Source organism: Gasterosteus aculeatus, chromosome 1, assembly GCF_964276395.1.
Source record: "Gasterosteus aculeatus chromosome 1, fGasAcu3.hap1.1, whole genome shotgun sequence".
NCBI lineage: Eukaryota > Metazoa > Chordata > Actinopteri > Perciformes > Gasterosteidae > Gasterosteus > Gasterosteus aculeatus.
Window position 1 is genome coordinate 287,188 of NC_135688.1, and position 21,208 is coordinate 308,395.

Genomic DNA, 21,208 nt, shown 5'->3' on the forward strand with positions numbered 1-21,208 from the left:
TAAGGAAATAAAAAGCTTTTAAACGATTTAATCTGATTACTGAATTCACCTCTTCTTAAGAAACCTACTCTTGCTCCACGTGTTGGATACCTACAGACCTCAGGAATCAGGAATCAGGACATTTATTGCCAAAATATGTCAAACATACAATGAATTTGTCTTGACGGTTGGTGGTGACAGTAGACAGTGTGACAATAGACAACAAGACAGCAGTGCACAAGTAAAAAAATAAAATGCTAATGCAATGGGTTAGTAGAATAAGGCTATGGGTTGGTATAAAACAAGGGAATAAAGTTAGAGTTAAAAATTTAAAATATTAAAAAAGTTAAAGAATATTAAGCATAAAGGGCACTGTGAACAAGTGACAAAGTGACAAGTGATAAATGACAGTAAAGTGACATGTGCAGTGTGAAGGGGAGTGACCGGTGGGATGTCAGAGTCAGTCAGTGGGGGTCCGGCTCTGTTGATGAGCCCGACTGCTGTTGGTGTGGCGGGAGGTCTTAGTCCTGATGGACCTCAGCCTCCTGCAGATGGAAGGGGCACAAACAGGTTTTGTCCTCGATGATCCCTGACAAATCCGTCGCAAATCAATTATGTGACTTTCTACAAAACAATGCTTTGTTGGAGGATTTCCAGTCAGGATTTCGAGTACAGTACAGAAACAGCACTGGTGAAAAGTACGAATGATCTTCTACTTGCATCGGACCAAGGACTCATCTCTGTTCTTGTCTTGCTGGACCTCAGTGCCGCATTTGATACCATAGACCATTGTATCCTGTTGCAGAGACTAGAACATTTAATTGGACCGATTTTATTTACCCTCTACATGCTTCCTTTGGGCGATCTTATCAGGAAACACTGCGTAAACTTCCATTGTTATGCAGACGATACTCAACTGATCAAACCAGAAGAGACGGACCAGCTTGTTAGATTTCAAGAATGTCTTGAATGACATCAAAACATGGATGAGCTGCAACTTCCTCATGCTAAAAACCGAAGTTATCCTGATAGGCCCGGAGCGCCTTCAAGGTCAGCAGTCACAGTTTCTCTTGATGGAGTTGCTCTGGTACCCAGCAGCATTGTCAAGAATCTTGGAGTTCTCTTGGACCGGGATATGACCTTCAACTCGCATATAAAGAAGACTTCAAGGACTGCCTATTTTCATCTACATAATATATAGAATACCAGGAACTTCCTGTCTCAAAGTGATGCAGAAAAACTAGTTCATGCGTTTGTTACTTCTAGACTGGGCTACTGTAATTCAATCAGGAGAGACTTGTTCTGCAAGATCAACCCTTTTATTACATACAGTAGGTAACAGGAATTAGTGGTCTTTGGCGATTGGACTCGGCCCAGATACTCAGGGGTCGGGATGCAGAGTTCTGTTCTGTATGCAGTATATGTCTAACAAGAACTAAGAAAAGGGATCACATCACTCCTGTATTAACTTCTCTGCACTGGCTCCCTGTTAAATCAAGAATAGATTTTAAGGTACTTCTCCTCACCTACAAGGCACTTGCTGGTGAGGCACCGTCGTATATTAAAGAGCTTGTAACACCTTATTGCCCTACAAGGCAGCTGCGCTCTGTGCTGGTTACTTGTTGTTCCTATGGTTTTAAAAAGTAGGCTGGGGGCCAGAGCCTTCAGTTATCAAGCTCCTCTTTGGTGGAACCAGGTTCCACTTTCAGTCCGGGGGGCAGATTCGGTCAGCTCTTTTAAAGTAAAGCTGAAATGTTCCTCTTTGATTGTGCCTGTAGTTAGGGTATACGATCTAAACTCTAAACAGTTTGAGTCCATGTGGGTTTCCAGTTGGTGCGTATCCAGTGAGGAGATCCGCATGTGGATGCCGTGGAGGTCACGGTGGTTTGGGAGGGGGGGAGTAGTTAGTTGTTGATGATCTCATTTTTTGCTTTGAAGAACCACATGAATTGAGCGGTTGAGGAGTTGATTTGTTGAGAAGAGGACCTTTGGGTTTGGTGGAACCGGAGTTGTTAAATGTTCTGTTTTTTCTCTCTGCTGCTGTACGTTGTTGTTCAGCGTGCATCAGATGGCACTTTGCTTCCCCTTTGTAGCAGAGCCTTTGTGGTTACACACTCAGACTTCACCTCACTCGGCCTCGCCAAACCAAAAAAGGTTTGTGCCGAGGGTCCGAGACATCAAGAGAAAGGAAGTAACTCAGACAGGTGGCCTCCTTCTGCGAGGAGATGAAGGATCTACATCCTATACAGGAGTGATGGTGCGGGAGGGGTCAGGATGGTTGAACTGTCTGTACCCACTCGGCTGCTAGTTGAAGCAACGCACAATGATCTCACTTACACCAACCAAGAGAGAGCTGCCACCTGCTCCTGAAATGACAAATAGCAGCAACACGTAACAACTTACATCCAGCTGTGCTTCTCACAAGAGACAAATACAAACATATTGCAACAGTTCACATTTGTTTTGTTGTCAATCAAAGTCTTGAACACAAGTGCTCTTATTTATTCATTATTTATTAATATCCACATACAATTGAAATCAGTAACCCGTTTTCTTCTGTGTTGGTGCAGAAGTGAAACGTTGACTCATTAGTCATGAACGAGGCAGCAGGTCGTGTGACGATGAGTTGGGGGCGTTTACCCTCCTGAGGAGGTTAAGAGAGGCGAAGAGGCTCAACGGGCTCAATGTGTTCAGCCACGTCTCTCCTCCAGTATTAAGTGCACGATGCTTCTAATTCTCTGTTTGCTTATTGAATAATGGTTGATTTCTTTTATCTGCACACAAAGCCTCTAATAACTGTGACAGAGCTCGAGTGCTTGATGATGACGAACTCCACGCAGGTTTCATATTTCACATTAAGTGCCTACTTTGACACTGGTGTTCTCCGATATTTCTACTTTTTCATCATCCTGTCTTTATATGTGTTAATAGTTTGTTCCAATGTGCTGCTCATTGTGGTTATCTGCATGAACAGAAGCTTACATGAACCTATGTACCTTTTCCTCTGCAGCCTGTTTGTAAATGAGCTGTTTGGTAGTACAGGCTTGTTTCCATTCCTTCTGGTTCAGATCCTCTCGGACACTCACACTGTTTCTGCTCCGCTTTGCTTCCTGCAGATCTTCTGTATCTATTCCTACGTGTGTGTAGAGTTCTTGAACTTATCCGTCATGTCCTATGACAGATATCTTGCTATCTGTTATCCTCTGCACTATCAGGCGCGTATGACCCCTCAGAAGGTCTCCGTGCTGATTGCCCTTACCTGGTTATTGCCCGTCCTTGCGATCCTGGTCCTGATCTCACTGAGTGCCCCTCTGAGGCTGTGTGACAGCGTCATAGACAGAGTTTACTGTGGAAACTACGCAGTTGTGAAACTGGCGTGTTCTGACACCAGAGTGAACAACATCTACGGGCTCCTGTACACCGTCGTCTCCCTCATCCTCCCGCTTGTTCTCATCCTCTTCTCCTACATGAGGATCCTGAAGGTTTGTTTCTCTGGTTGCAAACAGACCCGACAGAAAGCCGTCGGCACCTGCTCTCCTCACCTCGCTTCCCTGCTCAACTTCTGCTTCGGCTGCTGCTTCCAGGTGCTGCTGAGCAGGTTTGAGGGCCGCGCCGTGCCCCCCGCGGGGGCTATTGTGCTGTCGTTGTACTTCCTGACCTGTCAGCCTCTCTTCACGCCGCTGCTGTACGGCCTGAACGTGTCCCGGATGCGCCTCGCGTGTCGGCGCCTGCTGCTCGGGGAGACGCATGTTGGTTAGATTCACCGTCGCAGGCAGGTTGTGACTGATCAGCGTTTAACTTTAATCTCTGAGTGTTAAAGACAAATAAGAGTCCTTTCACTATTTAAATGTAGCTGTTGTTTGTTTAATGTTCTGGTGTAAAATAAGTTCATTTAACTGCCACAGGAACACGAGCTGGATGCAAAGAACATCCAAAGGGTTTCACCTCTTTCTTCTCCTCAAGGGAAGTTTAGCTGAAACTGAGAAAAGTACACGAGCCGCAACGTTAGAACTTCAAACTGCATCGTTGTATTTTCTGTCCGTCAGCGTGTCCACAGCATGTTCCATGTGGGGGAGAAACAACAGAGAACAATAAAGGTTCACTTCAGTGGTTTTATCTTTTTATTATCCTACATGAAGCAAATGTTCATCATCATAAATCATTAAACATGATGTTATATCACCTCATCTTTTAACCAGATTACTATTGATTACTCTGAAGACCACAAACAATCATTTAAAGAACACCTGTTATTATTTACTCTGACATTCAACCACTGAATCAGGTGACACAATTTAATTAATAAAACATAAATGTAAAATGACTATTTTTCACCTCTCAGGACATTTTTAAAACCTCCTGATTTTAATATTTTGATGAGAGATGTGATGGTTTTACTTCTGTTCTTTTAGAGGCCGGGATCCGAGTCCCGAGGAGTCAGCATCACTTACAGTAACATGTATCCTCAGTGATGATGTGATATTAATATATAACCGTCAGGGTTTCTTATGATGCTGCAACAAATTATGCGTTTACAGTATTTCACAATTGCCAAGACACATTTCTTGAAACCTTCACCCATATTCTCAAAACTTATACATATATATATATATGTATATAGACATATATATATATATGTCTATATACATATGTATATATACATATCTATATCTATATAGACATATGTATATATAGATATAGATATGTATATAGACATATAGATAAGTCCACCCGCCTGACGGGGAAAACCTGCCCACCTTGTCCCAGCTCAACCACCGGTGGAGCGCCTGGTCCAGCTGCGGGTGGCCGGTGCTGTGGAACCTCGTGTTGGCGTCCATGTCCCCGTCTGCTCCGTTATCGTCCCCCATCGTGGTCCCGCACAGCAGCTACTCTCCGCGGCTCCTGAACCTCACAGACATGTCCTCTGTTAAACGGCTAACGTAGCTCAACTCTCCCACTCTCCGGGTCGGGCCTTCAACGTCACACGGCTCCACCGAGGCCACACGGGGGCGCTGTGGCGCGAGGGGAATCCCAGCAGCCTCCGCTTTATTTCTTTAAAGGTCACTTGTATTCGGCACATAACATTTGAATGAGAAGCTATGATTGTTTTTTACTTGTGACTTGGCCAGATAGCACGTGACGTGACATCCCCGTTCCTTTGAAGCCTCAAATGAATACATTTTGTCATCACGAGTAGACTTGAAACTAGAGACTGAGACATAAACTCATGTTTACTGAGGGAATAAATCAAGAGAGAAGTAGAGTAATTTCCTCATAGACGTCTATGGGAGCAGAGGAGTCGCCCCCTGCTGGTCACTACAGAGAAGTAGAGTCATTTCCTCATAGACGTCTATGGGAGCAGAGGAGTCGCCCCCTGCTGGTCACTACAGAGAAGTAGAGTCATTTCCTCATAGACGTCTATGGGAGCAGAGGAGTCGCCCCCTGCTGGTCACTACAGAGAAGTAGAGTCATTTCCTCATAGACGTCTATGGGAGCAGAGGAGTCGCCCCCTGCTGGTCACTACAGAGAAGTAGAGTCATTTCCTCATAGACGTCTATGGGAGCAGAGGAGTCGCCCCCTGCTGGTCACTACAGAGAAGTAGAGTCATTTCCTCATAGACGTCTATGGGAGCAGAGGAGTCGCCCCCTGCTGGTCACTACAGAGAAGTAGAGTCATTTCTTCATAGACGTCTATGGGAGCAGAGGAGTTGCCCCCTGCTGGTCACTACAGAGAAGTAGAGTCATTTCCTCATAGACGTCTATGGGAGCAGAGGAGTCGCCCCCTGCTGGTCACTACAGAGAAGTAGAGTCATTTCCTCATAGACGTCTATGGGAGCAGAGGAGTCGCCCCCTGCTGGTCACTACAGAGAAGTAGAGTCATTTCCTCATAGACGTCTATGGGAGCAGAGGAGTCGCCCCCTGCTGGTCACTACAGAGAAGTAGAGTCATTTCCTCATAGACGTCTATGGGAGCAGAGGAGTCGCCCCCTGCTGGTCACTACACAGAATGCAGCTTTAACACAAAAGTTTTCTCAACATAAACATTAACATAAAATATATTATAATTTGAAGACAAGACGTCACATATCTTTCTGACACTTTGATGTACACATTGATTTATATATTTCTGTTAACGAAGGGCAGCAGAGCTTCATGTAAACCCATTATGGACACAAAGCCTCATAACACAATGTCTTTATGTGTTTAGGTACAAAGTCTAATCAATGGGTAAAAGGACAACGTTACATCTGTATATTAAATCAAACAATTACAGATATTAAAGGGCAGTCTGTAAATGTTCTCAGGAAGGATGCCCCGTGTCTCAGCAGAACATCTAGTCTCTGGATTCCATCAGCTGGCAGTGGAACTGGTCCCTGAAGGCCTCCAACAGGTGGGGGATGGCCTCCTCCACGCCGACATCTCTCCGCAGCTCGGCACTCAGAGACGTCACTCCTTTACCCACAATGCCGCAGGGCACAATGTGGCTGAACCACGACATGTCGGTGTTGCAGTTCAGCGCCAAGCCGTGAGAGGTGACGTAGCGACCGCAGTGGATTCCTACCGAGACGGGAAGAGAGTCTGACACTTGATGACAGCAGCTTCAATCTTCTACCTGAGCTCATTCAAACAAAGAATGTTACTCTGACTCCGTTTGTTAGGGATGAATCCGTACATGTACAGAATGAAACCACAGGTACCTCAGAGGCCTCCTCTCACCTCATGAAGTACTACAGAGACGAGCGAAGGAATCAAACCACACAAAGACGTTATATTACGGATGCTACCAATGGCACAGATCTTGTTCTCTCCGACCCAGACGCCGGTGAGAGGAGACGAGGACGCCGCCACGCCCAGCCGGCCGCACGCCGCGACGGTGGTCTGCTCCAGCTGGGACACGTACCAGCGGACGCTCTGAGGGGGGGCAGACCGCAGTGAGACGCACGCTCACGCGCTGTAACACGCCGACGCTTCATCAAACCCGGAGCCCCTCACCTTCTTGAAGCTTCCCAGGTGGAGGACCGGGTAACAGACCAGCTGACCTGGCCCGTGGAAGGTGATGAGTCCGCCTCGGTTGGCGTTGTGCACCTCGGCCCCCAGCCGCCGGAGGCCGTCCAGCAGGGGGGGAGGGTACGGTTTGTGGCGGATCCCGGTGGTGTAGACCGGAGGATGCTGACACAGCAGCAGAGCGTGTGACGGACCGGACCGGTGGCGGTCTACGTAGACCTGCTGCAGCCGCAGAGCCTCCCGGTAGGAGACCAGGCCCAGACGCACCACCTCCACCGCCGGCCTGCCGCCCCCCATATGGGACAGGAAGTGCTCTTAGGACACAGAGAAACAGGTGTTCATGGTCCTGAGGAGGTCTCCAGCTGGAGGTCCAACCTTAGGGCTAAAGACATTCAGCTAAATCATAAAGAACCTATTTTCTGTACATTAAATAGGTTCATTCAGCTATTAAAAGCACACTGTACTATAACCTGGGTTCTTAATGAACAAGTAAACTCTATAACGTATCATATGTACAATTAACAAATATAGTTTAGCTGATAAATGTGCCATAATATAAACTAGTGCATTAAATCCACTTGTTCTCGTGGTAACTTTAAGGGACTTTTACCTCGAAAAAGTATTTAATACTTTAATAATTATTACATAAAAATACCTCATATTTCGATAATAAATACATCTCTTTACTCGGCTTTATTTGACCCTTTATTTGTCCCGAGCCGTCCTGCAGCGGCTGGTCGCGCTTCTCGCCGCCATTCTTCTTCTTCTTCTTCGTCTTCTTCCTCCTCTTCTTCTTCTTCTCCTCCTTCTTTTGACGGCGGCCTCCAGCGGAAGGCGCATCACCGCCCTGCTGCCCCGGAGTGAGAACGCAGGCAGCGGATCAGTCACGCGGTGCTTTCCTTCCCAGAAAGAATGCTTCTTTTTAGGGCAGTAGATGAACCAAAAATAACTAATTCATCTCACATTTTGAAATTCATTAATTTGCGATCAAAAGTTTGTTTTTCTTCTAAAGACTAAATTCTATAAATTAATCACTTTAGAAAGTGTGTACATGGTGAAACCACTAACACGCTAACTAACTGTAGCACTTACATTGGACTTCTAACGCCACTCATCTATAGCAAATTGTAAATTGGCTTATTTGAGGAAATTGCACTTCTCTTGTTTCTTGTTCTTCTGAGTTTGTGCCCTGTGGTTGAATGCACTTGTTGTAAGTCGCTTTGGATAAAAGCGTCCGCTAAATGACATGTATTTTAGACACTTTTGTTTAATTGTATTCTAAACACAAACTCCCCCATGTGATCGTCTTTGAGGTGACTTCATGGATGGAATGGAGATAGAAAAAGCGGTTCCACCTGAACCAGGATCCTTAGATCCATCTGTGCATGCTGGCTGATATGTTATCCTCCACTGTTCCTGCAATACTACCCATACGTTTAAAAGCTTGGCTTTTGTTCAGAAAATAAATGATCAACTCACACTGAGAAAAATAGTCACGGTGGTTTAGCTGATAGCGATTGTCTGATTCAACGCCACATCAGCCTCAGAGCTTGGGAGTGCACCACATCAGCTTCTTCAACAAGTTTTTACCGCTGACCGAAAAACCACACAACCATAATCAAGAACTCGTCTTATTGGACCAATATAAATATTTTTCATGGCAGATCTGCAGGTTTCCCATTCTGACCCTGCTAGACACCTTATTATATTTATAATATTCTTAAATGGAATCCTCCTCTGAATGTGAACGTTCCATGTTAATCATCGGACCACACAACTAACCCTAAACACGCTCTTCTGTCCATACATCTCTACTTGAGTATCTACTCCTCTCTTTCTAGTAGACCATAGTTTTACAGACAGAAAACTCAAATCCACATGAATAAGACCATCGTTCTACATCATTAACAGCCTCTTGTACTTTCCCTTTAATGTGGTTTATGTTCTTCCGTCTCTTCCACAATGCTCCATTGTCAGCAAACAGGGAACCCGAAGGAACACATCATTAATCCTCCCATGACTGATGGGGACTGCTGTCGGAGGTTTTGCGGCCTTAACTGTTCCATCAGATGCTCCACCTTGGCTGACCCTCTTCACTGCCCCTGCATACGTGATTTTATTCTGCACCCTCGCCTGCTGTATTCACCCATAGTGTGCCATAGTTACTACAACACATGGTTGTCCATGCTTATACTTGTAGTCTTCTCCTCTCCGTCTGCCCTTGCATGCTTTGGTTGTGTGTCCGAACCTTTGGCAGTAGTAACACCTCATGAACTCTAACAGTGTAACCTAAAGAGACTTTCTTTAGTTTTTCTTCCTCCTCCAAATCGAGCACAACGTCACTGCTCATCTCAATGTTCATCTCATCCCCTCTGCCATCTGCCGCCTTCGAGCTCCTTTCTCGGTTGGTCATGTGGTCATAGGTAATGTTAAATAAATAAAATAACGTGAAAGTAAACGCATTTTATTTTGAAGTCTTACTTAAGCCGGACGTCAGAGGAAGGCTCGCTTCAGATTGAACGCGCGTGCCGCCCACCTACCGCCGAGCGGTGTACGCGCGCTGCACGCGCGTTCAATCTGCGCAGCGGGGCGGGGCTTGTTTTGAGAGCGAACCAGGGAAGATGGCGACCGAAGGGTCCGCCGAACGGCCCGGTAGACCGGCCAAGTACGGGACCGTAGCTGGGTGCGGGTCCACTTCCAGTGCGCCGCAGAGCGAGCCGGAGCAGTGTGCGGGGAGGCGGCCCAGCGGCAGCCCGCCCCCCGCTCCCCCGGCCTGTCGACTCCGCCGGACCCCGAGACGCCCCGGCAGTGGAGAGCGGCTCCGGAGGAGGAGCGAGCCCGGGAGAGGGAGCAGCGCGGCGGGCAGGAGGGACCGCGACCCCCGGAAAGGTTGGTGTGGTTAACGGGCTGTTTACGAACCAACGAGCGGAGTGTAACTTTATGATACGTTTAGTGCTGCAGGAGGCCTGAGGACGTTAGTGGACGTCACTCTGGTAAAACTCATTGATGACGTCATGAACTTTTTTTGCGGTGTTGACAAACTGATCTCAAGTCAGCTGGACCCGACACACGTGACCGAAAACAGCAGTAAGAACTGATCTCAGGTCTTCTGGGCGGCTTCATTCAAGTCTGCTTTAAGTTCCATCTGTAGACAGATCTCAGGCTACACTAGTCTACTACTATAATGGACTAGTTCACTACTATGTAGTACTATAATGGACTAGTCTGGACTAGTTCACTACTATGTAGTACTATAATGGACTAGTCTGGACTTGTTCACTACTATGTAGTACTATAATGGACTAGTCTGGACTTGTTCACTACTATGTAGTACTATAATGGACTAGTCTGGACTAGTTCACTACTATGTAGTACTATAATGGACTAGTCTGGACTTGTTCACTACTATGTAGTACTATAATGGACTAGTCTGGACTTGTTCACTACTATGTAGTACTATATCAGGAATCAGGAAACATTTATTGCCAAAATATGTCAAACATACAAGGACTAGGCCCAATGCTATAGTGGACTAGTTCACACTAGTCCATTAATACTACTATGTAGTACTGTAGTGGACTAGGTCAGACAAGATCAGTATTACATTCAATGTATACTAGTACTTCTGTAGAAGAAGCTGATGTGTGACCGTACTAGTACTAATGTGTCCACTGATACTTTAAACATATCAAAGTCACGTGTGATTAAATCTACTGTGTATCCATTTCCAAATCTTACTTTTCTCTTGTACTTTTTGGTGTTAATATTACTTCTTGTACACTCTATATTTCTACTCTTGTACCTTTTGTGTTTTTGACTTTTTTTATTTTATTGAATTATTTGCTTAAATTATTGACATGATGCTTATTGATGCTTTATTAGTATTATTATTTCAGGCTTTTATCCAAAGCGACATACATTGCATATTTAACTTTTTATTATTATTATTTTCACAAATGTGTTGGTATTATTTACTTTACACATGCTCATATACATTTATATTTTATTCTCTTCTGTCTTTTTTATCTTGAATAAAACAATAATTTACTTCATGATGAATAAAGTTATTTATATAAAGTTCTTTTATCCGTAAATGTACCCGTGTTGAATATCTTGTAATATTTGACTTCTCCATACAGACATGATTCATAACTAAAGATGGTCCTTAGTAAAATAACATGTATAAACAATCCCAATGCATCATGGGACTTTATTCTGTGCAGAGTGCTTCGTGTCTCCGGCTAAATGTTGTGATACTTCGTCAGCGCCTACTAGCAAACACAAGGTGAGTCCGAATTCCCGCGGTCAATGAAGGCAGCTGCGTGGTGCGTTCGCTGACTCACAGAGGTTTGTGTTTCAGCCGGGGGCCGAGGAAAGAGAAGAGGCGAAGAGGAGGACTTGTAGAGACAAAGACGTGCCAGTAAGACCTGTGTGTGTGTGTGTGTGTGTGTGTTCTCTTGGTCCTTCTGTCTTGGGGGGTCCTCATTTGATGTTTTCTCGACCCCACTTGAAAAATATTCAAAGTTCTTGAAATGTTCCGGAGGGACTGACCTTCCTGTTTTAGAGTCATGATGGTCTGTGCTTTCTCTTTACTTGTACTCTATTATTAATTATTTCTACATTGTAAAGAAAATACATTGAAGGAGAAGGTGTGTCCAAACTGTCTGTGTGTGTTTAACGGTTCTGGTTCCTCAGGGAGTTCTGTCGGACTCTGAGAACGAGGAACCTTTTAGCAGGAGGATCAGAAACATCTCAGCCTTCATAAGGAAAACCCAGAACTCAGTGGCCGCCTCAAGGTGAGGTCAGCCGGTCGCCACGGTGACGGCCCAATTCGCCGTGAAAAATAGCTGACTGTTTTATTTTCCTTCAGTGGTGTTCAGAGGAGTCAGAGCTGCAGTGAGCCAGTGGAGGACCCAGGATGGAAGACGAAGGTCATCCAGCCCGCCCTCATGGACAGAGTGAGTTACTCTGGTGACATGTGCCCGGTGTGTGGACTCAACAGGAAGGGACCATATCCGGAATGAGGGCGGCCATAGAGACCTGTCAATCAGCGCTTAAGGCCCCGCCCTAAAGCAACCCCTGCTTGATGCTCCGTTTAGAGTCAAACAGACCATAATTCACTAAATGAACATCATGCTGTATTGAAGAAGACTTGAAACTAGAGATTGAGACCATAAACTCATTTTTACAATGTTTACTGTGGGCATAAAATAGCGTTGTCTTCTCGTAATGTCCTTTATTGATTATTAATCAGCTGGCAGCGATGCTCTGTGTCTTTTTGTCGTCTGTGTGAATCTGAAGCTTCCCTTTCCTCCTTCAGGTGGGCATCAGTCACAGCTACGCAGCAGGAATCCTCCTCTCCTCGGAGAACAGCCGCTCCGTCTCCGCTGCGATCACTGCCGACCGCCAGCTGGCCTGGCGAGCCGTCGTCTCCTCGAGTGCGGCCGGCGGCGCCCCCCCGCACCCCGAGCGCTCCATCAGCCCCGAGAGCAACGACAGCATCTCAGAGGAGCTCAACCACTTCAAGCCCATTGTGTGCTCGCCGTGCACTCCGCCCAAGCGCCTGCCGGACGGCCGCCTGCTGGAGCCCGCCGTGGTGAAGTCCACACCCAGGAACCTGACCCGTGGCCTGCAGAAGGCCACCAGCTACGAGGCCAGCCCCGCGGTGCTGCAGAAGTGGAGGCAGATCGAACTGGACCGCCAGAACCTCAAGACCAACTCCAGGGCGACCCTGACAAGCCCCGTCAACGAGCCGCCCCACCGCAAGTCCGGCGGGGTGGAGGAGGCCGAGGGCCGCGGGTCTCCACAGGGACGGGATGGGGTGCGGGCCGCCAACAAGAGGATGCTGCTGTTTGAGCCTCTGGCCGGAGATGCAGGCTCCTTCCAGAAGCATGCCGTAAAGATCCGGGTCCCCGCGATCCGTTACAGCAGCGAGACCGGACTCCGAGGAACCTCTGACTTTGAGCCGGCAATCGGCGCTCCTGAATCCGGCGGCGCGTTGCATTTCAGCCAAAAACAACAACAAACAAAGTCATTTTCACCGTATACCAAGAACTCCGGTTTACAATCCTGTAAATTGGTGCCGAAGGCCTCGCAGAGTCCCAGGAAGGAGTCCGACAGCAGCCTTCACAACCAGTCCATCTCGAGGAGGGGCAAGAAGCGGGAGCAGAAGACCAAACACTTGGACTCAGAGCAGGAGCCGGATCTGAAGAAGCGCCGCTCGCTCAGCCAGGAGGCCTTTGACGAGTGCTACGTCCGTCAGATCCAGCAGGAGCGCCAGGACCGGGCCGTCGCCTTGAGACTGCAGAGACAGTTTGACCGGGAGAACCAGACCACCGACCGTCGAAGAAGCCCTGACCAGTACTTCCTGCGATCCTGGATTTCCAGCAAGAACCACCGACGTAGGCGTGGCCTGAGGAGGTCTCGACGAATCAACAAGAAGCACTAAAGAGCGAGTCCTCTGTGGAGAGGTTCATATATGCAAAGTGACAAAAGGTTTGAATGTTTCACAAAAAACGCAAACTCTAAGATGCTGTAGAGGAAATGGACATTTATTTTTGGCTGAAATCTGAACTCTCATCACATCTTTGGGGGAAGATGGTCACATTTGATTGATCTATTGACCGAAAATCTGTCGACTGGTATTAAAAGAGAATTGTTGCTTTAAAACCTGAAGGTCTGGGGCTTTAGGGGTTACCCATGGTCTAGGTTCTTGAAAGTCTCAAGCTTTAGGGGTTACTGATGGTCTAGGTCAGGGATCTCAAACTCATTTCAGGTGCGGGCCAGATGCAGCCCATTCAACACGGGCCAGACCATTATGGTCGAGGGAGGGGGCGCAGACGGTCCGACCGGCCAACGGTACGGTTGACGGGGGGGGGGGGGGGGGGGATGACGGTCTAAATGGTGCGGTCGACGGCCACGATTGTGGCCCACGGGCCGGAGTTTGAGACCCCTGGTCTAGGTTCTTGAAGGTCTAAAGCTTCAGGGTTTACTCATGGTCTTGGCTCTTAAAGGTCTCAAGCTTCAGGGTTTACTCATGGTCTATGTTCTTGGAGGTCTTGAGCTTCTGGGTTTACTCATGGTCTAGATTCTAGAAGGTCTAAAGCTTCTGGGGTTACTCATGGCCTAGGTTATAGAAGGTCTAAAGCTTCAGGGGTTACTGATGGTCTAGGCTCTTGAAGGTCTCAAGCTTCAGGGCTTACTCATGGTCTAGGCTCTTGAAGGTCTTGAACTTCAGGGATTACTTATGGTCTAGGCTCTTGAAGGTCTTGAGCTTCAGGGATTACTCATGGTCTAGGCTCTTGAAGGTCTTGAGCTTCTGGGATTAGTCATGGTCTAGGCTCTTGAAGGTCTTGAGCTTCAGGGATTACTCATGGTCTAGGCTCTTGAAGGTCTTGAGCTTCAGGGATTACTCATGGTCTAGGCTCTTGAAGGTCTTGAGCTTCAGGGATTACTCATGGTCTAGGCTCTTGAAGGTCTTGAGCTTCTGGGATTAGTCATGGTCTAGGCTCTTGAAGGTCTTGAGCTTCTGGGATTAGTCATGGTCTAGGCTCTTGAAGGTCTTGAGCTTCTGGGATTACTCATGGTCTAGGTTATAGAAGGTCTAAAGCTTCAGGGGTTACTCACGGTCTAGGCTCTTGAAGGTCTTGAGCTTCTGGGATTAGTCATGGTCTAGGCTCTTGAAGGTCTTGAGCTTCTGGGATTAGTCATGGTCTAGGCTCTTGAAGGTCTTGAGCTTCTGGGATTACTCATGGTCTAGGTTATAGAAGGTCTAAAGCTTCAGGGGTTACTCACGGTCTAGGCTCTTGAAGGTCTTGAGCTTCTGGGATTACTCATGGTCTAGGCTCTTGAAGGTCTTGAGTTTCTGGGATTACTCATGGTCTAGGTTCTAGAATGGTCTAGTATCTCCTCCCACCGTGCCACTGGTCCAGTTCTTCCAGTTTGTGGGAAGTTCTTTCATTGCTTTGAAGCTTTGGACTCTGGACTCTCTGGTCTTTGGCAATGAGCCTTGTGGGTACTGTAGTCTCAGAGCCATTCACCAACCAGTTGGGATCGAGAGAAGAACTGTGTGTTTGGACAAGTTTGTGGGCAAAATGTAAAGCATGAAGCTTCAAGGAAGAGCTGATGTTTTATGTCTAAAGCAGCGTTCACATTAAGGTTTGAAGGCTGAAAGATGAATGCAAATACTCTAAAGCGCCTGAGATTAAAGTCCCAAATCTGTGTGTGAAACTTTCTAATGGCAAACAATGGTACAACAACATTAGAACAACAATGTTAATGAACAACAACTATACAACGACAACGTTTAACAACGTGTTTACATGAGCAGCTGTGGACTTTCTTTAGGTGCATTCATGTTATTACAATCTCTGAAAGATTCATATGCTAAATCATGTAATATCATTTCTGTCTTGTTAGCAAACACTAATTAATTTGATATACTTTAAATGACTGTTTAATGCCGTTAAACTGTGATTTTTTAAGTTTACAACTTGAATTTTAAGGCTTTTTTTACTCTGAAAATTCGATGCGATAATCTGGAGGAAAATTGAAGGATTTGAGAGGATTTAATATGATAAATGTTAAATCCATAAATACCAAATCTCCTTTGAGGAGTGACAGTCGTAAAATCAGAGTGAACGTCTTGCCTAATGCTGCAGCTACCGATTATTTTGATGATTGATTAATTGGTAGATCTTTTTTTTTTTTTTTAGATTAATCAGACAAAAAACAAAACCGAATTTAAAAAAGCATTAATTCTATTCTAAAAAAGTGCATAAAAAACTTCAGAAAGGGCACAGTTAACATAATATATAAAAAATACAAATCAGAAAAGTTTGAACGTCGGAACTTCTACACTCAGACGCAAAGCTCATTCATTAAATGATTTATCATTGTACTTCAGTCAATTTCTAAACCACATTTAAACACAGTTTAAGATGACCAAGTTAAGAATGGCATCAAAAATGAGCGAGCTAACGCTATTAGCGAGCTAAGGCTGTTAGCGAGCTAAGGCTGTTAGCGAGCTAAGGCTGTTAGCGAGCTAAGGCTAGCTCTTGACCTGCATAACGAGCAGCCGCCTCGCTCCAAAGCGGCCGTAGCGTTGCGTAGTGACGGACCTCATCAAAGGCTTTCGTTTGAGCGCTGACCCGCCGCGTCATGTGACTCTCTGCCTGCGCCACGTGACGCGCGCATGTCCGTGACTCATTGGTTAATAACGATTCGATAATGACATCTGTTGCCAACACTATTAATAGTCGATTTGTTGTGCCAGCCCAAGTCTCGTAATTTATGCATTTCAACTTTAACAAACGTATATTATTGTTATTATTGAGCGAGCAGATGAGTAACCGGCTGATTTCTACTACAGTAGGGTTTTACTTCCTGTATTCAGTACCTTAAGCTGTACTTCATGTACTTGTACTTTAATGTGAATGCTGCTTGGCTGTAAATCTTTTTTTTCACATTCCTGCAGTTTGCAGCTTGATTAACTTGAGTTAAAGTTATGAAATCATCATGTTGGGACACTTCAGTCAGGAGGAGTGGACTTGTTTTCATTTATGAGATGATTATTATTGTTATTGACAGAGTTTCAACCTTTCCTCTTCAGAGACTCTGAAGGGCTTTCTTTTTTTAACTCTCCAACACTGATATGCACATTTTGTACCGTCGTAGTGTTTGCTGAGTGCCAACGATCCGCGAGTGTGTTGATATTCAGCTTCTCTGTGGCTGCATCAAGACGTATCTAACAGAGTCAAGTATGATGATAGAATACACAGGCCGATGAACATAATGCTGCCAAAGTGTCATCCGTATAATAAGGATAATATCTGAGAACACAATTCCAACCTAACAGGATCAATTATTCTGATAATCAATACAGAATTAAGACAAAATGTTGAAAACATCCTCAGGTTACTTTTCTGTTCTTCAGTGATTTAAACAGCTTTTATGAAACAATAAAAAAATAATCAAACAATAAATAACCTGTTTCAGTCCTGAACTAAATATACACTAAAGGCCGCCGCGTGTTTCTGCGTCTTTACGTGTTGACGCGCTGGTTTCACTTCCTGGTTGTAAAGTCTTTCTCTTGTAAACATTCTTGGTTTTAATAACGGCCGTATCGGGCTGTGAAAGCGGGAACGTGAGACTCCGTAAAGGACGTAGTTAGCGGACCGATCGCAGCCTGGTGCGCTGCGGGAGGCTCGGACACGCAGAAGCATAAACTAGGCTTTAGACCGTAAATAGTTATATAAGGTACATAAATAGTTACAATAAATAAACTTCCTTATAATATTAAGAAGCAGTAGAGCTTCATGTTTTCATAATATTTCTGAAGATCAAGTTGCGCTATTTCTGGTGCTTTATGTCCTTTTATTTGTTTTGTTTTTTTAATTGTGAGGAGGGAAAGGAATAGAGCGCGCGCACTATGACGCGTAATGTGGGTGCCTCGGGCACGCGGGCGCAATAACGTGTCATACCACGTGGTCCTTTTGCGAGAGCCAATCAGATGCGTCCAGATCACAGGTTCCGCGTTCTGAGCGGAAGAGAAGATGGCTGCTGCGAGGAACGGAAAGAACGGGATCCTGGAGAAAGTGAGTTTAAAAACACGACAAAGTTTGATGATTTCTGACCGGATGCTAAGAAAATGCTCCCCCGGACGTCAGACTATTGGAGCGGGAGTTTTTGTGAGTGGGCCAGATTTATCATCTGCGTCGGTGCTGCCGTTATCCAGCGGAGCTAACGCTAGCAGGCTAAGCTAATACTAGCAGGCTAAGCTAATACTAGCTGGCTAAATTGAATGTAGTGGTACAATTAAGCGGAATACGTTGATTGACGTACTGCTGCAGAAAGGAGACCAGACTCCACAGAGAAAACGGGTCATTCAAGAGTTTTATTACAATTCAAACCTTTCATTTTACTACGTAAAGTAACGTGTTTGTTTTTCTGTCGGCGCACGTTAAAACAGTGACGTCATCCGTTTAGATATAAGGTGGGTGGAGCACATTCATGTTTATTGTAAGTTAGTTTCTCATCAGAATATTTTATTTGGGTCATTAGTAGTTGGTTGGTTTATTGATACATTAAGTATTGTGCCTTGATCATAAAATATGTTGACATGGTTACTCTTGTTGTGTATCACCATGTTTTATGTGCCGTTCTTTACTTTAATATAATATCTCCAATAACCGGAGGTTGTTTAAGTAAAGTGTATTCATATTGCCTGCTTGACGATGACGACTAAGTGACTATTTCTAATGATCTAAACCTATTTGGGACATGTTCTATACATGTTTATCTGCTCTATAGATTCATAAATGATACTATATGTTAATGATGGCGAGACGAGTTAACCTTAGGAAAATTAGTGTTGATACGACTGAACAGTTTAGAAAAAAAGGTAAATTGTTTTAAAACAGGAAGTAGTCCTGCAGATTAATAATATTTCTGATAATGATGAATCTTAATGGAAATGCGTTTTAGTGGCGTATCGATGAGAAACCAGTGAAGATCGACAAATGGGACGGAGCTGCTGTGAAGAACTCTCTGGATGACGCCGCGAAGAAGGTGAGCTTAGCTTTTGTTCTTAAGTGTTGTCTGCTATCATCAGTGGTCAATAACCGATGATGATGACGACGCCGGTGACGACCCCCTCCAGGTGCTGCTAGAAAAGTACGGCTACGTGGAGACCTTTGGGCTGGTGGATGGTCGTCTGGTCATCTGCACAGTCTCCTGTCTCTTCGCCATGTTGGCTCTGATCTGGGACTTCCTGCACCCCTTCCCCGAGTCCCGACCAGTTCTGGCCTGCTGCGTCATCTCATATCCTTCTGAGGCCCCAGTACACCCCCCCCCCAGCCCGGATGAGCTGGTTCAAAGGTTCAACATCTGAGGTTCTGATTCCGGATAGGACTGGATGGTGTTGGCGTCCGTACCTATGACGAACGGGTGGTGTTTGGAGCGCCTACATATGACTGGTGGTGTGTGCTTAAAAAAAAATTGTTTAGGCACCGGTATCGGGAAAAACCCAAACGATACCCATCCCTACATATGACTGGTGGGGTTGGGAGTCTTTATATATGATGGTTGGAGTTGTCTTGGTGTCTCTCCTTAACTCCTCCATCACCTACTTCATCATGATGGGCATTCTGACTCTCTACACCTCCTACAAGGAGAAGAACATCTTCCTGGTGTCTCTGCAGAGGGACCCTTCAGGACTGGATCCAGACCACATGTGGCAGCTGTCCTCGTCCCTGAAGAGGTGAGGACAGTTACCCAGCATGCACTCTGATGACCCACAGACATACATCGGGTGTACTTGCATTACATTAGATGTCATTTAGCTGTTTATCCAAAGCGACTTGCAATGAGTGCATCCAACCATAAGGATTCAAACTCAGCAATTCATTAAATAAGCCGATTTACAACTTGCTATAGATAAGAACCATTATAAGTACAATTTAAATGCTACAATTTGTTTAATGTTTTTAGTGGAGGTCGTCTTTAGTTTGAAGATGTGAAGGCTCTCGTGGTCCTGATGTCATCAGAGAGCTCATTCCACCATGGACATGTATACGCATAAATGTACTGTGTCCCAGATGTGATGTATTTCTTCATGTGCTCTGGCCCAGGTTTGATGACCAGTACTCGCTCAGAGTTTCCTTCTCTGACGGGAAGTGGAGAAACTCTCGTGAGGCAGAGTTCACCAAGTCGGTGTCTTCGTTCTTTGACGAGAACGGGACTTTGTCCATGGACCAGTTTGAGAAATGTGTCTCAAAACTCCACGACACGCTGGCATCCGACAAGAAGACCAAGTAACCACTGTGTCAGTACGTCAATACTCCGGTGTATAATAAAGTATTTCTCCTCCCTCACACGATGTTCTTGTTAAAGCACATGATGCCTTCAAGGACACTCAGATTCAAAGACTCAATGTCAGCTGCAACAAGCAGATTTTAAAATTCGCAGATGAGAAGAAATGTTGTAAAAGAAGCTGGTGTTTGATGTTGTATCTTCGGTTTCTCGACATAACACCACCTGAGATCCATGTCTTTGTGTTGAGCCAACGGCTCATTTTAAGCTCGGTCTTTGTCGTCTCTATTTAAAACAAGATCACATCACTGGTGGGTGGAGCCTCTGCGGTCACATGGGTGGAAACGAGCAGCCTGATTGGTTCTTTACCAATGATAGAAATAAAAGGTCTGAAGCGTTTGTTTCCGACTGCAATGACAGAAAGTTCAGATTTACATTGTTAGCATCCGTGAATGAACGCGTCAAAGCCTTCAAACCAGAAGTGTAAACTTTACTTTAAGTGCTTTTCCTTTTTTAGCTCTATAACTTCATAGTTTGGAGAATTAAAGATGGAGATTGTTACAGAAACGTTTGTTTATTCTGTAGAACCTTCATTGTTCCAGCAGGTGGAGCTGCTGCTCCTCCACTCACTCATATTCAATAACAGACTACATCTGTTCACCAATGCACTAGCATATAAATACAAGAGTAAGAGATTTGACGATAAATAGATATAAAAACATCAGTTCATTCACCATTTATTGCATTCATGTGTTGATTGAATATATAATACATCAGTAGTTAATGATCTGCAATTATATATGTATTCATATTAAATGTGTGGTTGTGGTGCATTCGAGTATCTGACATCAGACATCAGGTCAGTGTACAGGGGGCGGGGCCAGGAGGAAGGACTCACTGACCTGGTGATCAGTTTGAACTATGGTCGGGCTTTACAGTCTACACATGTGACATCTGTCCTGAAACCCTCAAATCAGCACAGGAAAAACCCTTCCATGGGGAAAAAGGGAAGAAACCTATAGCAGTTTAACTATGGATAGAGCTTGATGACTGAAGGCTCTGGCCCCCAGCCTACTGTTTAAAACCATAGGAACAACAAGTAACCAGCATCTACGGAGCGCAGCTGCCTTGTAGGGCAATAAGGTGTTACAAGCTATATAATATACGACGGTGCCTCACCAGCAAGTGCCTTGTAGGTGAGAAGTACCTTAAAATCTATTCTTATTTTAACAGGGAGCCAGTGCAGAGAAGTTAAAACCGAAGTAATATCCCTTTTCTTAGTTCTTGTTAATACACGTGCTGCAGCATTCTGAATCAACTGGAGTTGCTTAAGAGATTTACAAGAGCAGTAACTAGTTTTTCTGCATCACTTTGAGACAGGAAGTTCCTGATTTTCGATATATTCCATAGATGAAA

At 45.2% G+C, this 21,208-nt stretch overlaps 4 protein-coding genes across 8 annotated transcripts; 3 read left to right on the top strand and 1 right to left on the bottom strand.

The window, feature by feature from the left end:
* Window positions 1-2,781: 2,781 nt before the first annotated feature.
* On the top strand, window positions 2,782-3,762 carry LOC120823472 (olfactory receptor 11A1-like). The gene has a single exon (XM_040183464.2). It carries the CDS (start codon window positions 2,799-2,801, stop codon window positions 3,735-3,737), a length of 939 nt encoding a protein of 312 aa, XP_040039398.2. The 5' UTR covers window positions 2,782-2,798; the 3' UTR covers window positions 3,738-3,762.
* Window positions 3,763-6,076: 2,314 nt separating this feature from the next.
* On the bottom strand, window positions 6,077-7,798 carry lipt2 (lipoyl(octanoyl) transferase 2). Of its 3 annotated transcripts, none has more exons than XM_040183642.2 (4): window positions 7,670-7,798; window positions 6,971-7,296; window positions 6,763-6,889; window positions 6,077-6,535 (listed from the first exon to the last, which is right to left on the bottom strand). In XM_040183642.2, the coding sequence occupies exons 2-4, from the start codon at window positions 7,277-7,279 to the stop codon at window positions 6,312-6,314; spliced, it is 660 nt and encodes a 219-aa protein (XP_040039576.2). In that variant the 5' UTR covers window positions 7,280-7,296; window positions 7,670-7,798; the 3' UTR covers window positions 6,077-6,311. The 3 variants fall into 3 exon arrangements, with proteins under 3 accessions (XP_040039576.2, XP_040039584.2, XP_077961391.1); XM_040183650.2 differs by having other exon boundaries at window positions 7,638-7,795; XM_078105265.1 differs by having other exon boundaries at window positions 6,695-6,889; window positions 7,638-7,774.
* A 1,657-nt stretch (window positions 7,799-9,455) lies between these two features.
* rnf169 (ring finger protein 169) lies at window positions 9,456-16,965 on the top strand. Of its 2 annotated transcripts, none has more exons than XM_078105143.1 (6): window positions 9,456-9,871; window positions 11,206-11,267; window positions 11,343-11,411; window positions 11,678-11,778; window positions 11,853-11,940; window positions 12,303-16,965. In XM_078105143.1, exons 1-6 carry the CDS (start codon window positions 9,604-9,606, stop codon window positions 13,428-13,430), a joined length of 1,716 nt encoding a protein of 571 aa, XP_077961269.1. In that variant the 5' UTR covers window positions 9,456-9,603; the 3' UTR covers window positions 13,431-16,965. The 2 variants fall into 2 exon arrangements, with proteins under 2 accessions (XP_077961269.1, XP_077961270.1); XM_078105144.1 differs by having other exon boundaries at window positions 11,343-11,402.
* Window positions 16,474-20,359, top strand: spcs2 (signal peptidase complex subunit 2). Of its 2 annotated transcripts, none has more exons than XM_078105253.1 (5): window positions 16,474-17,577; window positions 18,467-18,550; window positions 18,642-18,801; window positions 19,106-19,241; window positions 19,612-20,359. In XM_078105253.1, exons 1-5 carry the CDS (start codon window positions 17,536-17,538, stop codon window positions 19,796-19,798), a joined length of 609 nt encoding a protein of 202 aa, XP_077961379.1. In that variant the 5' UTR covers window positions 16,474-17,535; the 3' UTR covers window positions 19,799-20,359. The 2 variants fall into 2 exon arrangements, with proteins under 2 accessions (XP_077961379.1, XP_077961375.1); XM_078105249.1 differs by having other exon boundaries at window positions 17,511-17,670.
* Window positions 20,360-21,208: the final 849 nt, after the last annotated feature.

Excerpts from the sequence above, each read along its gene's own strand:
- LOC120823472 (XM_040183464.2), top strand. The coding sequence starts at position 2,799 with ATGATGACGAACTCCACGCAGGTTTCATATTTCACATTAAGTGCCTAC.
- lipt2 (XM_040183642.2), bottom strand. The coding sequence starts at position 7,279 with ATGGGGGGCGGCAGGCCGGCGGTGGAGGTGGTGCGTCTGGGCCTGGTC. Across the intron at positions 6,890-6,970 it reads ACCTGGGAAGCTTCAAGAAG|AGCGTCCGCTGGTACGTGTC; the intron begins GTGAGGGGCTCC and ends GCCCCCCCTCAG. Across the intron at positions 6,536-6,762 it reads GAACAAGATCTGTGCCATTG|GAATCCACTGCGGTCGCTAC; the intron begins GTAGCATCCGTA and ends CCGTCTCGGTAG.
- rnf169 (XM_078105143.1), top strand. The coding sequence starts at position 9,604 with ATGGCGACCGAAGGGTCCGCCGAACGGCCCGGTAGACCGGCCAAGTAC. Across the intron at positions 11,268-11,342 it reads CGCCTACTAGCAAACACAAG|CCGGGGGCCGAGGAAAGAGA; the intron begins GTGAGTCCGAAT and ends TTTGTGTTTCAG. Across the intron at positions 11,412-11,677 it reads AAGACGTGCCAGTAAGACCT|GGAGTTCTGTCGGACTCTGA; the intron begins GTGTGTGTGTGT and ends CTGGTTCCTCAG.
- spcs2 (XM_078105249.1), top strand. The coding sequence starts at position 17,536 with ATGGCTGCTGCGAGGAACGGAAAGAACGGGATCCTGGAGAAAGTGAGT. Across the intron at positions 17,671-18,466 it reads CTATTGGAGCGGGAGTTTTT|TGGCGTATCGATGAGAAACC; the intron begins GTGAGTGGGCCA and ends AATGCGTTTTAG. Across the intron at positions 18,551-18,641 it reads TGGATGACGCCGCGAAGAAG|GTGCTGCTAGAAAAGTACGG; the intron begins GTGAGCTTAGCT and ends GACCCCCTCCAG.